The sequence below is a fragment of the Triticum aestivum genome, chromosome 5B (genome assembly GCF_018294505.1).
Source record: "Triticum aestivum cultivar Chinese Spring chromosome 5B, IWGSC CS RefSeq v2.1, whole genome shotgun sequence".
Lineage (NCBI taxonomy): Eukaryota > Viridiplantae > Streptophyta > Magnoliopsida > Poales > Poaceae > Triticum > Triticum aestivum.
In genome coordinates this window covers 281,965,480-281,976,001 of record NC_057807.1, presented here as the reverse complement: position 1 = coordinate 281,976,001, position 10,522 = coordinate 281,965,480, and the positions used below count along the sequence as shown (strand labels likewise).

The 10,522-nt window shown below is 44.6% G+C and overlaps 1 protein-coding gene across 2 annotated transcripts; it reads left to right on the top strand.

Annotated features, from left to right (window-relative positions):
* The first annotated feature begins 1,380 nt into the window (after nucleotides 1-1,380).
* LOC123111407 (uncharacterized) lies at nucleotides 1,381-8,074 on the top strand. Of its 2 annotated transcripts, XM_044532200.1 has the most exons (7): nucleotides 1,421-1,537; nucleotides 1,632-1,690; nucleotides 1,787-1,862; nucleotides 4,172-4,240; nucleotides 4,328-4,995; nucleotides 5,609-5,989; nucleotides 7,709-8,074. In XM_044532200.1, exons 4-6 carry the CDS (start codon nucleotides 4,198-4,200, stop codon nucleotides 5,912-5,914), a joined length of 1,017 nt encoding a protein of 338 aa, XP_044388135.1. In that variant the 5' UTR covers nucleotides 1,421-1,537; nucleotides 1,632-1,690; nucleotides 1,787-1,862; nucleotides 4,172-4,197; the 3' UTR covers nucleotides 5,915-5,989; nucleotides 7,709-8,074. The 2 variants fall into 2 exon arrangements, with proteins under 2 accessions (XP_044388134.1, XP_044388135.1); XM_044532199.1 differs by having other exon boundaries at nucleotides 1,381-1,537; nucleotides 4,328-5,989.
* The last annotated feature ends 2,448 nt before the right edge of the window (nucleotides 8,075-10,522 follow it).

Here is a 10,522-nt window from a genome sequence, read left to right as displayed (position 1 = left end):
GCTGCTGCTAGCTTGAGTGCAGCGGCAACAGCAGTAGTTAGCTCAACGAGCACTACTAGCACATAGAGGGAGTCAGAGGCGAACACCTCTGAATCAGGTGCCATCTGGGACATAGGCTGCGAGTTCTCGACAAACGATGGAGCAAACTGGCTGTCGGACACGACAAGGGCCTGACTAAGATTTTGCGTCTGCATGGTCATGTCCTACAACCGTAGCACGCATTGACAATAAGCATAGCACACAACATACCAGACAATCGATGAAAGCAGAAGCATACATGTACATGGTTCATCACTATCATAGTAAGCACATGCTTCATCGCTATCATACCAAGCAGACCGGACAATCTATGAGCAGGAACATACAACAACAACAAACAACATGCTACAAATGGACAACCAATAGTTACAAATCACAGATCTAAGCATGATTCAACACGAGCACAAGATTCAACTTCAAACTCTACTACTAATCTAGCCTACTACATGCTTGAACATCAGCCCTACCACAAATTGCAACCGCAGCATAGCAATCAACCATAGCAGCTCACAGATCAGACCACTAATCAACCATGCATCTAGATCAAACCCTAATTGCAGCTCAGATCTAGCTAGAAGGAACACAGAGAAAGGGGATTGAACTCACAGAGGCCATGGCTGCAGTTTGAGGACGAGGGGGGACGGTCGTGGAAGATCAACGCCGGCCGGTGAAGGACCGCTGACGCCGTGGACCGCCGGCCGATGAGGATGCGCCGCTTACCTGCTCGTCGGTGTCAATGCCGTCGGTGGGAAAGCTCAAACGGAGGGAGAATGGTGGCGGGAGTTGGGGAGGTGCGGGAGGGGCTAAATAAGGGTGGACTCGGCGGGAGGTGAGCCGAAATCCTCCCGCCGATTTTTCGGCGACGCGGGCGAGCTCGCGCCATCTCCCCTGCTCGCACGAGGGAAGAAGCGCGTCGCCCTTCCCTGCCTCGCACGAGCCAGGCTCGCGAGCTACTGTCGATTCGGGCGTTTTCCCTGGGCCTGGCCTGGACGTGCTTTAAGTTTCGTGCGATGCGGACCGCGCAGTGAAAGCAGGCAACCAAACGGGCCACTTTCTTCCCGCGTAGGCCAGGCTAGGCCTAATGCGGGCAACCAAATACGCCCTTAGTGTAATAATACTCTTACATCCAAGCAGTAAAGATCTGGAATGAATGAGCTCCTCACAACGATCAGACACTCTACACTCCAAAAAAAAACGATCAGACACTCTGGACCGTCCAGTCGAAATTTCTGTGCAATCTTGGCCGTTGAATCTCGGACCAGATGGATGTGAGCCGCTGGATATTCACCGTTATATAATATCAACTGCATCAAAATGTAAATTCCGCCCCCACCGGGGCATTTTTGTCATTTCACTTTTCTGGTCGGGAGGCGATAGACCTGCGCGACTGCGCCGGCATCCTGCCCTCTCTCCTCACTCCCCCCTCCCGCGAACCCTAGCTGCTCTGTGCCGCCGCCGCCGCTCTCCGGATCTGGAGCTCCGTTTTCGCTAGCCTCTGGTTCGCCGCCCCGCTCTCTCTCTCTCTCCCGTCTGTGCTTCCTCTTCTCCCGGTCGTTGCTACTGGCTTGGCTGACATCGTGCTTGTGCTGCAGTTGGTTCCGGATCTGACCGCTCGCCGTCCGTCGTTGCCACCGCGGCCGCCATGGGAAAGGTTCGTTTTCCTTCCTTTTCTTAGCCCTTCCAGTTTTCCTGCGCGATGTGCGCTTGTTCGTGGCTCACAACGTGTTTGTTCTTTTCGGCTGAACAGGGGGTGGCTAGAGTTTGGTGCTACTGTCTGTTCCTAGTTCGGCCGTGGTCGTCTTTCTCCTGCATTTCAGTTTCAGGTGCGGATCCTGACCATCCACTTGATTTATAAATGTTTGATTATATACTTTCATATGTATGATTGGCTGCTTGTTAGATTGGTGATCATGTGACTTGATGGAAGACGTTTGATTTCTAAATGTTTGACTGTCTGCTTTTATATGTATGTCTGGCTGCTTGTTAGATTGGTGATTGTCTGCTTTCAACCGGGTTAGTGTATCGATATTCATGTCTGGCTGTATAAGCATGATTTGGTAGGAGATGGTTTATTTTCTCCATGGGAATACTACCTGCTAGCATATACATTTAATTTGATTATTCTAACAGGATGCAACGCTATATTGATAGCACAGCAGGTACCTTCTGAAGTATTGGACTGTCAGTGTTCGCCTTGCATAGTTGGATGCTTTGGGTGTATAGCTTAGAATCAAACTGAACCGTGATGATTTTAAGATGATGGTTGGGTATTCACATGTAAAACGATCACGGCTAAAAACACTAAGTAAATGTACATCTGTTTTATATGTTCAGACTTAGGACGACAATCAAACTCAATTCTGATGATTTTAAGATGATGGTTGGGTATTCACATGATAGATCATAACAGCTAATAAAACTAAGTAAATGTACAGCTGTTGTATATGTTCAGATTTAGGACGACAAATGCAGAACGTCTGTAGATTGGATGATGGCTATGAGGTGTTTGCACTTGGGTACTGTTGTTTTATGGCAGGTAATAGTGATACGTTCTAAAATCAAGCAGTTCTTTTAGCTGTGGGTGTGATTTATAATGTATCAATCTATCCATGCGAGATAGGTTGTACAACATTCATAGTTGGTGTTGTCCTGCACATGACTAAGTGTTGATGTATTCAATGCAAAGGTTCTGATAAAATGTAATCTTGCTTGGTTTGCTGTTGTTTTGGGGTCTCAAGCTCCTCTTCCTTTCTGTTCACAATTTCGCCTTCGTCTCAGGTGATTTCTTCTGCCTATTTTTATGTTGTTCTTCTTACTGCCTGAGCCTTTGCCAGGTCTGTTCCCTGTACCTACGCATGCTGATCCGTGGTGTGGTTTATTTTTGGGCACTGCCTTCTAACTTATCACATCTAATCTTTGTTTGTGGGGTACTCTCTTTCTTTTTTGTGTCGGTGGGCTTATTTTAGGTTATATTTTTTGAGTATATCCATGATATTACGTCCGGAAAAGCCTTTGGAAAAGTAAAGGCTAGTACTGCATTTTGCTGTTCTCATCACCTTTGCTGTTCTTACTACACATTTGTGTGGTATTTGCTGCATGCTGATGCTGGACTGTTTAATCTCGTTTTGTGTGTTTGTAGTTTTGAACTGGGGTTAGTTCAAAACTGCGACACTTATAATGGATTGGCGATAGTAGTAATTCTGGGACAACACTGGTGGCCTGATGGATGATCCTTGCATGCCATATAGATGTATCTTCAAAATTATTATAATAAGGATCTTGCCTCGTTTCTTACTAATGTTTAATCTTCTTCTTTGTCACAATTTAGTTTTTGTTTGTAGCATGGTACAGATCATGGTCCTCCTGGTTGTACTCCCTCCGTTCCGAATTACTTGTCGCAGGTATGGATGTATCTAGATGTATTTTAGTTCTAGATACATCCATTTCTGCGACGAGTAATTTGGAACGGAGGGAGTAGTAGATAGTGTAGTATTCCCTCTGTAAAGAAATATAGGAGTGTTTAGATCACTAAAGTAGTGATCTAAACACTCTTATATTTCTTTAGAGGGAGTAGTATTATAATAATGATGACTGTTGTCTGCTACTCCCTCTGTTCATAAATAAAAGATGTTCTAAGTTTTTTGTGAATCAATGTATATATACACGTTTTAGTGTGTTTGTTCACTTATTTCAGTCCGTATGTAATCCATATTGAAATATCCAAAACATCTTATATTTGTGAACGGTGGAAGTAAGATTTAGTCTTTGCTGTGATTTTATCTCTCGTTCTCCTGGAATATAGCATGATTATTCTTTTTATTTGTCCATTCTTAAGATACCCTATGAGCAGATTTTTGCTGTCATTAGTCTTGTTCTCCTGGAATGTTGCATGATTAGTCTTTGCTGTGATTATTCCTTTTTGCTTGGCATACTTAAGATACTATATGAGCAGATTTTGTTTTGTCCATTATCACTTTTGTTCAATGATGAATAGTGACTGCAATCTATAGAAGTTTATTCTTTTCATGGTTCTGTTATTCTTGTAAATGCAATACTCCATTTTAGTGATCTTTCTGCATTCATAAACTGTTTGCTGTGATCCTTGTCTGACGTCTTCCTCTCCTTTTTGCAGCAATCTAACATCTTAGAAATCTCAAAATGGCATCCAAGTATCCTATGTTTACTGCTGACCATACAGGAGGTAATAAGTCCATCAAATGTTACATTCTTCAATTTGTTTCCTGCACATGTATTCTGTAATGATATGTTATTTGTTATATTTTTGTAGCTGCATCATCATCGTTGGTTTACGAAAAGTATGAGAGCACTGAAGGCAATGTTTTCAAGGATGATGCAATTGACGTGAAGAGTTACATACAGATAAGGCATGCGGTTGCTATGGCGCCTAACAGTGCAGAGGCGGAGGGTAAAATGGAGATTCCAGGTGAAATTGTTAACAGTAAGGCCTACAGGACTGCTACAGAAACTGGGAAGAAAATTGGTAGAACAATTCTCAAAGGAATGCGGAAGAGTGAGCTTGCTGGTCTGTGTTACACTGATTTCAGCATTGCAGACGTTTTTGTCAGTACGTCTGGAAAGGCCAAGCTGAAAGGAGTCCGGCGCATCAAGTTTTGTATGACGCAGCAATTTAACAACTATGGCGCAGTGTGTGCAATCATGACGGAGCTATTTACACTGAATGGGCAGATCCCAGCGGAAATTCAACGTCTGATTAATCTCATGCGAACAAGGTTTGACTTGAGATTCATGTATCATCTTCACGGATCTTTAGTGCCCATTGCTCGTTCTACTCTTTTGTACAAAACATTATATGAGCAGCTAGAGATATCCACTATGGACAAAGCAAGAAAGGACGTGATTCTTTTGGGTCTCCCTCTCTTGTCTCAGTGGAAGGGGCTCGTAGCCACGAACTGGCTACTGAAGTGCACATTTGACCACAAGCAGAAAGAGTACAATGATGGTTTGGGCAGATATACACGTCCCCCCCTCCCTCTATGGCGCCTAACAGTGCAGAGGCGGAGGGTAAAATGGAGATTCCAGGTGAAATTGTTAACAGTAAGGCCTACAGGACTGCTACAGAAACTGGGAAGAAAATTGGTAGAACAATTCTCAAAGGAATGCGGAAGAGTGAGCTTGCTGGTCTGTGTTACACTGATTTCAGCATTGCAGACGTTTTTGTCAGTACGTCAGGCCAAGCTGAAAGGAGTCCGGCGCATCAAGTTTTGTATGACGCAGCAATTTAACAACTATGGCGCAGTGTGTGCAATCATGACGGAGCTATTTACACTGAATGGGCAGATCCCAGCGGAAATTCAACGTCTGATTAATCTCATGCGAACAAGGTTTGACTTGAGATTCATGTATCATCTTCACGGATCTTTAGTGCCCATTGCTCGTTCTACTCTTTTGTACAAAACATTATATGAGCAGCTAGAGATATCCACTATGGACAAAAGCAAGAAAGGACGTGATTCTTTTGGGTCTCCCTCTCTTGTCTCAGTGGAAGGGGCTCGTAGCCACGAACTGGCTACTGAAGTGCACATTTGACCACAAGCAGAAAGAGTACAATGATGGTTTGGGCAGATATACACGTCCCCCCCTCCCTCTACAAGCAACTGCAAGGCAGAGACTTGATAGAAAGCTGCTGGAGGCCCAGGACTTCCTCGACTATCTCCGAAACAGAGGAGCGCACCGGATGGAATATCTAGGACATTTCTATACACGGTCTCGGAAGAAGTACACGGCTGATGGCTCGGACAGGGCTTGTGAGGTTCGTTTCGCGGAAGTAACATGTTACTTGCAGGAACAACTGTCTGACCAGATCCAGCAGATGAACACCAGCGAAATTGTTTGATTGATTGTGTGAGCAGTGTGAAACATGGAAACAGCTAACAATGCTGAGGCTTCATATCCAGAGAACTGTCTTGGGGTAATTTACAAGACAGCCCGCTCCTGTTAATGGTGCTATTTTTTGTTCAGCGATGTTGCTTGCTCATTTGCACACTCAGATCAATGTTTTCCATGTGTGTTTGCTTGGAGTAGTTTGTTCCATGTGCATAATACCATGAGTAAGTTAGTGCATTAGCTTTGGAGTAGACTAGTACAACTTGGAGGCACAAATGTTCATCCTTTCTAGGATTCTCAGGTTATAGGGAGTTCTTCTTGCAAGATAGGTAGGATAGTGAAGTAATTATGGTCAAAATGACAAGGATGGGAGGCTATCGTTCCAATACTTAAGTCTGTTTTAGAAGTTAAGATCACAAGTTCTGTTAGCTGTAGACTATACATTATATATAGGGGTCCCTTATATATATGCTGGTATAAGAGATATGACACACTTGATACTTCCCTAATTCCTGCTGTATAGTCTCCAGTCTATCCATATGTTCATTATCCTATACTGTCGTTGTATTGTACATTCTGAAACTTTCCAAGTTACAACTTCTGAATTATTCTTACACATTAACTTCCGAGTATGCTCTGAATGAATTTTTGGCGTCCTGTATTACAGTCCCTTCATGTGACTTTCCCGCAAAAAAAAAGAACCTGTTATATTTTGGGAGTTTTGCTTTGGTACCCCCAACCCTTTTTTTTATTCAACATTGTTGTTGTTGCTAAATGTGCATACCGCGCATGACTCCGCCACGTCACGAGCTTGTTCCAGCTCGTGCGTCGTCGGGTGTGCTTCCATTCGGGCACCCCCAACCCACACACACACACAAAAAGTTCACATGAATCTTAAAGTTATTTAAAAAGGCAATCGCCATATTAGTTTGGTACACACTACGTGGTAGGTAATTTTGGCACTAGGGATAACAGAATTTTTATCTCGTTAACTAGGTTACTTATGGATTGTAATGTTTCTTTTGACACGGCAGTTTTGTACATTGCGTTTTAACGTCTGCTCACTCTGGTTGGCTTGCTCATTTTGATTTGTTATAAAACAGCTTTTAGGTTGCCTTCAGATTTCCAAAATGCAGGTTGTTTTATATGCTGGAGGTTTCAGTGAGCTACTTTTGTAGGCCTGTTGCAAGTTTGCAACTGGATCTTTTAACTTCTGTTTATGAATTTTATACCTGGGAAGTCAGCATATTTTTTTCTCTCTCTTGAGACATTTGTCTTGTGGAACTGGGTTGAGAGACGGTCCTTATTATTCACATGAAATTCCTAGTTGCCACGTCCGATGTCACCTTTACATTATCTCATCTTTACAATTGATAAGGATACAATCTTGACTATATTTTCTGGCATTTGGCCATTTAGAAGATCAAAGAAATCTAGAAAGAATATTATAACATGCATATATGATTATATGTGTCGTTCACTCTGATCAGTTAAGTACCTTGTAACCCTCGCTGCATGGGACCAATTGATGATTTTGTTTGGAGACTTATATTCAGTTTTTTCTTTTCATAATACAGTGATTGTCAGTTTGTCTGAATCGGTGCAATCTTTTTGACAGCTCATAATACAGCAAAGCGAAAAATTTCCAGAATTTTAAAACAGTAAATAGTATACACGTGAGCTTGATGTTGTGGTTACGAGTCGGTTTGATCTTTTACTACTTGCTCCGCTTGTTTCTTTGTGAATTATATTTCTTTCAGTGCAAATTTGGTTAGCTGATACCGCTGTCATTTCTATGATTCAGGCCGTGTGGTGACTTGTCAGGAATTGGGCGCATCTTCGTGTGAACTCAACTCTTCATTTCTGGGTCACTGCTTACCTACTGCACTGCCATCTCGAAGCTCAGATTACCTTTGCTTTGGATGAGACTTTATCTAACGTTTGATGCTATATTTCCAAGTGTCATTTGGATTTGGTGATATTCAGCGAAGCGAACTGTTAAAATTGTGCTTACTTTGGATGACCTATCATTTTGGTCGTATTCAGTAGTATTCGTCGCATTTGTACTTTCACCTTGTTCTGTCTTGCCTCGGTAATTTGCAGGTCCTACCACTGATTGATCGTTGAACATCTGATTTGGTTATTTATCGCATTAAGCCAATCTTCTGCAGACAATTGGGTACACATAATGTTCAAATTGTAAACCACCTGTGTAGGTTCAAATTGGAGACTGTTTGTAGCATGGAACTGTTTTCTTTTTGTTCCTTTTTCTGCCTAGTTTAAACTGAAGGACGTTATCTTGTTTTGGTTCATGTTTGGCATACTACAAGCTAGCTTCACTGGATCTTCTGAAAATGAAAGGTGAATAAATGTGGAAAGTGGCGTGCCATATGGTCTTGATCGGCATAATAATGTTGGCAGATCATTCTAGCAGTCGTCATATGGGTTGGGGTTGCCATAATTTATGAAGAGCGCTCTAAATCTAGCCCACCCAGATTGCATCCTACAGGCCATATTGACGGATACCTCGGATCATTGCCCGTTGCACCTCTTTACGAAAAAGGTTTCCCCCCCGCCTTATATTATAAAGCAACGGACCAAGCATCCAACACCACAGTATAGAGAGTAATCAAGTCAAAGTCGTGCTGGGGGCACAGCAAGACAAGCCCCAAATAAAGCTAAAAAAGGAGCTAATCCGGCTCGGGAGGTGGTGGAGGTGGCGCAAAAGCTGATGCCGAAGAATGAAGACCCGCTAGGATGGTGTCGATGGCGTCCCGGTCTCCAAAGCTGTAGAAGGCCACACAATTTGTAGATAGCATCAGTCACACGCCAGGGAATCACACGTTCTATGACTAGCTCATTATGATTACACCAGAGGGTCCATGCTAGGGTGCCCAACACTACCCACATGGGTGGGCGGCTAGAGCCGGGGAGCCTAAGGACCTCCCCAAACAAGTCCGGGAGGTTGTCATGGCACCAGTTGCCACCGACCACCTCCCGGAGACAACTCCATAGGAATTGTGCCACCGGGCACCGGAAAAAGATGTGATTGCAGTCTTCCGGTACCAAACAAATGGGGCATAGACCATCCCCGGGGCCATTATGTTTGCGGACCTCCGTACCCGAGGGTAGGCGACCGCGGACCCATTGCCAAAGGAAAATGCGGATCTTCAAGGGGAGTTTGATCTCCCAGAGCACCGAGAGTTCCACCGGGCCAGGGGTGGGGACAATCGCCTGATAAAGGGATCTCGTCGAGAAGCGGCCACTTGACAAATAGAATCGGGATCCAGGGATGGGGGATGTAAGGCAATACAATCGAGCAATTCATCCCATTGCTCAAGTTCCACCGCCCCAAAGGTACGGTGAAAGGCAATAGCACCCAAATCAGCTAAGGCCACAACCACAAAAAGCTGTGGGCGGACGCATATCGCGAACAACGCGGAGAAGCGGTCCGCAAAGGAGCGGGACCCTGCCCATCAATCTAGCAAGAACAGGGTGCTAGCGCCAGAGCCTATTTTAATGGAGGTTCCAATACGCAAAACCGGCATCAAACGAATCACTGACTGCCAGAATTGGGAACCACCAGATCTATATGCAAACGCTAGTGGCTGTCCGCGCAGGTACTTTGCGCCAATAATCTCAAGCCACAGACCGCCCTCAGCAGTCTGAATCCGCCAAAGCCATTTGGAGAGGAGGGCATGTTCATCCGTTTGGACGAAATAACCCCAAGACCTCCTTGGTCTTTCGGCTTGCAGATCTCAGACCACTTCACCATGTGGTACTTCTGTTCGTTGTTCTCTCCTGCCCAGAAGAATCTAGAAAGGAGTTTGGTGACCTCGTGATGAAGGGATTCGTGCAGACTATAGAATCCCATGATATACATCAATAAGCTAATGAGGGAGGAGTTCATCAGAATCACTCGAGCGGCTTTGGATAGCCACCTCCCCTGCCATGGCTCCATCCTAGGTTGGAGCTTGGCGATTATTGGACGAAAATGCTTCTCAAGCAAGCGAGTGTCGCTAAGAAGCACACCAAGGTAGGTGGTCGGGAAGGTTCCCAAACGACAGTTCAAGCGGTTGGCAATGCGCTGAGCTTCCGTCGGGGAGTATCCCATGACCATCACCTCACTCTTGGCAAAATTAATCATGAGTCCCGACATTTCCTGGAAGCAGAGGAGGAGGAACTTGAGATTCTGAATGTCCTCATCCGAGCCTTCCACCATCATAATGCCCGTTGCACCTCTCCATGGACGATCACCTACCTTGCAAAAAAAAGGTTCAGATTTGAAGCCTTTTGGGTGAAGCTTGAGGGTTTTGAGGATGTGGTTAAGGAGGCCTGGGTATGCGATATGGACATCTTGGATTTCTTTTATAGGCTGGATGCCTTGATGCGGAACACGGCAAGGATCCTCACGGCTTGGGATGAAAGGAGACTGGGTAACGTCTAGCTGTAGATTGCGTCTGCGAGTTGGGTGATTCTTAGATTTGATATTGCTCAGGAGTCGAGGATACTGACGGAGGGAGAGAGATGACTTAGGAACACCCTCAAATGCATGATGCTAGGCTTGGCCTCACTAGAAAGTACATTGCACGACGGCGCTCGTGGCTACGGGGGAGGG

What these genes read in the sequence shown, in the direction of transcription:
- LOC123111407 (XM_044532199.1), top strand. Translation starts at nt 4,198, where the DNA reads ATGGCATCCAAGTATCCTATGTTTACTGCTGACCATACAGGAG. An exon ending in TACTGCTGACCATACAGGAG is followed by an intron (nt 4,241 to 4,327) that starts GTAATAAGTCCA and finishes ATATTTTTGTAG; the next exon opens with CTGCATCATCATCGTTGGTT.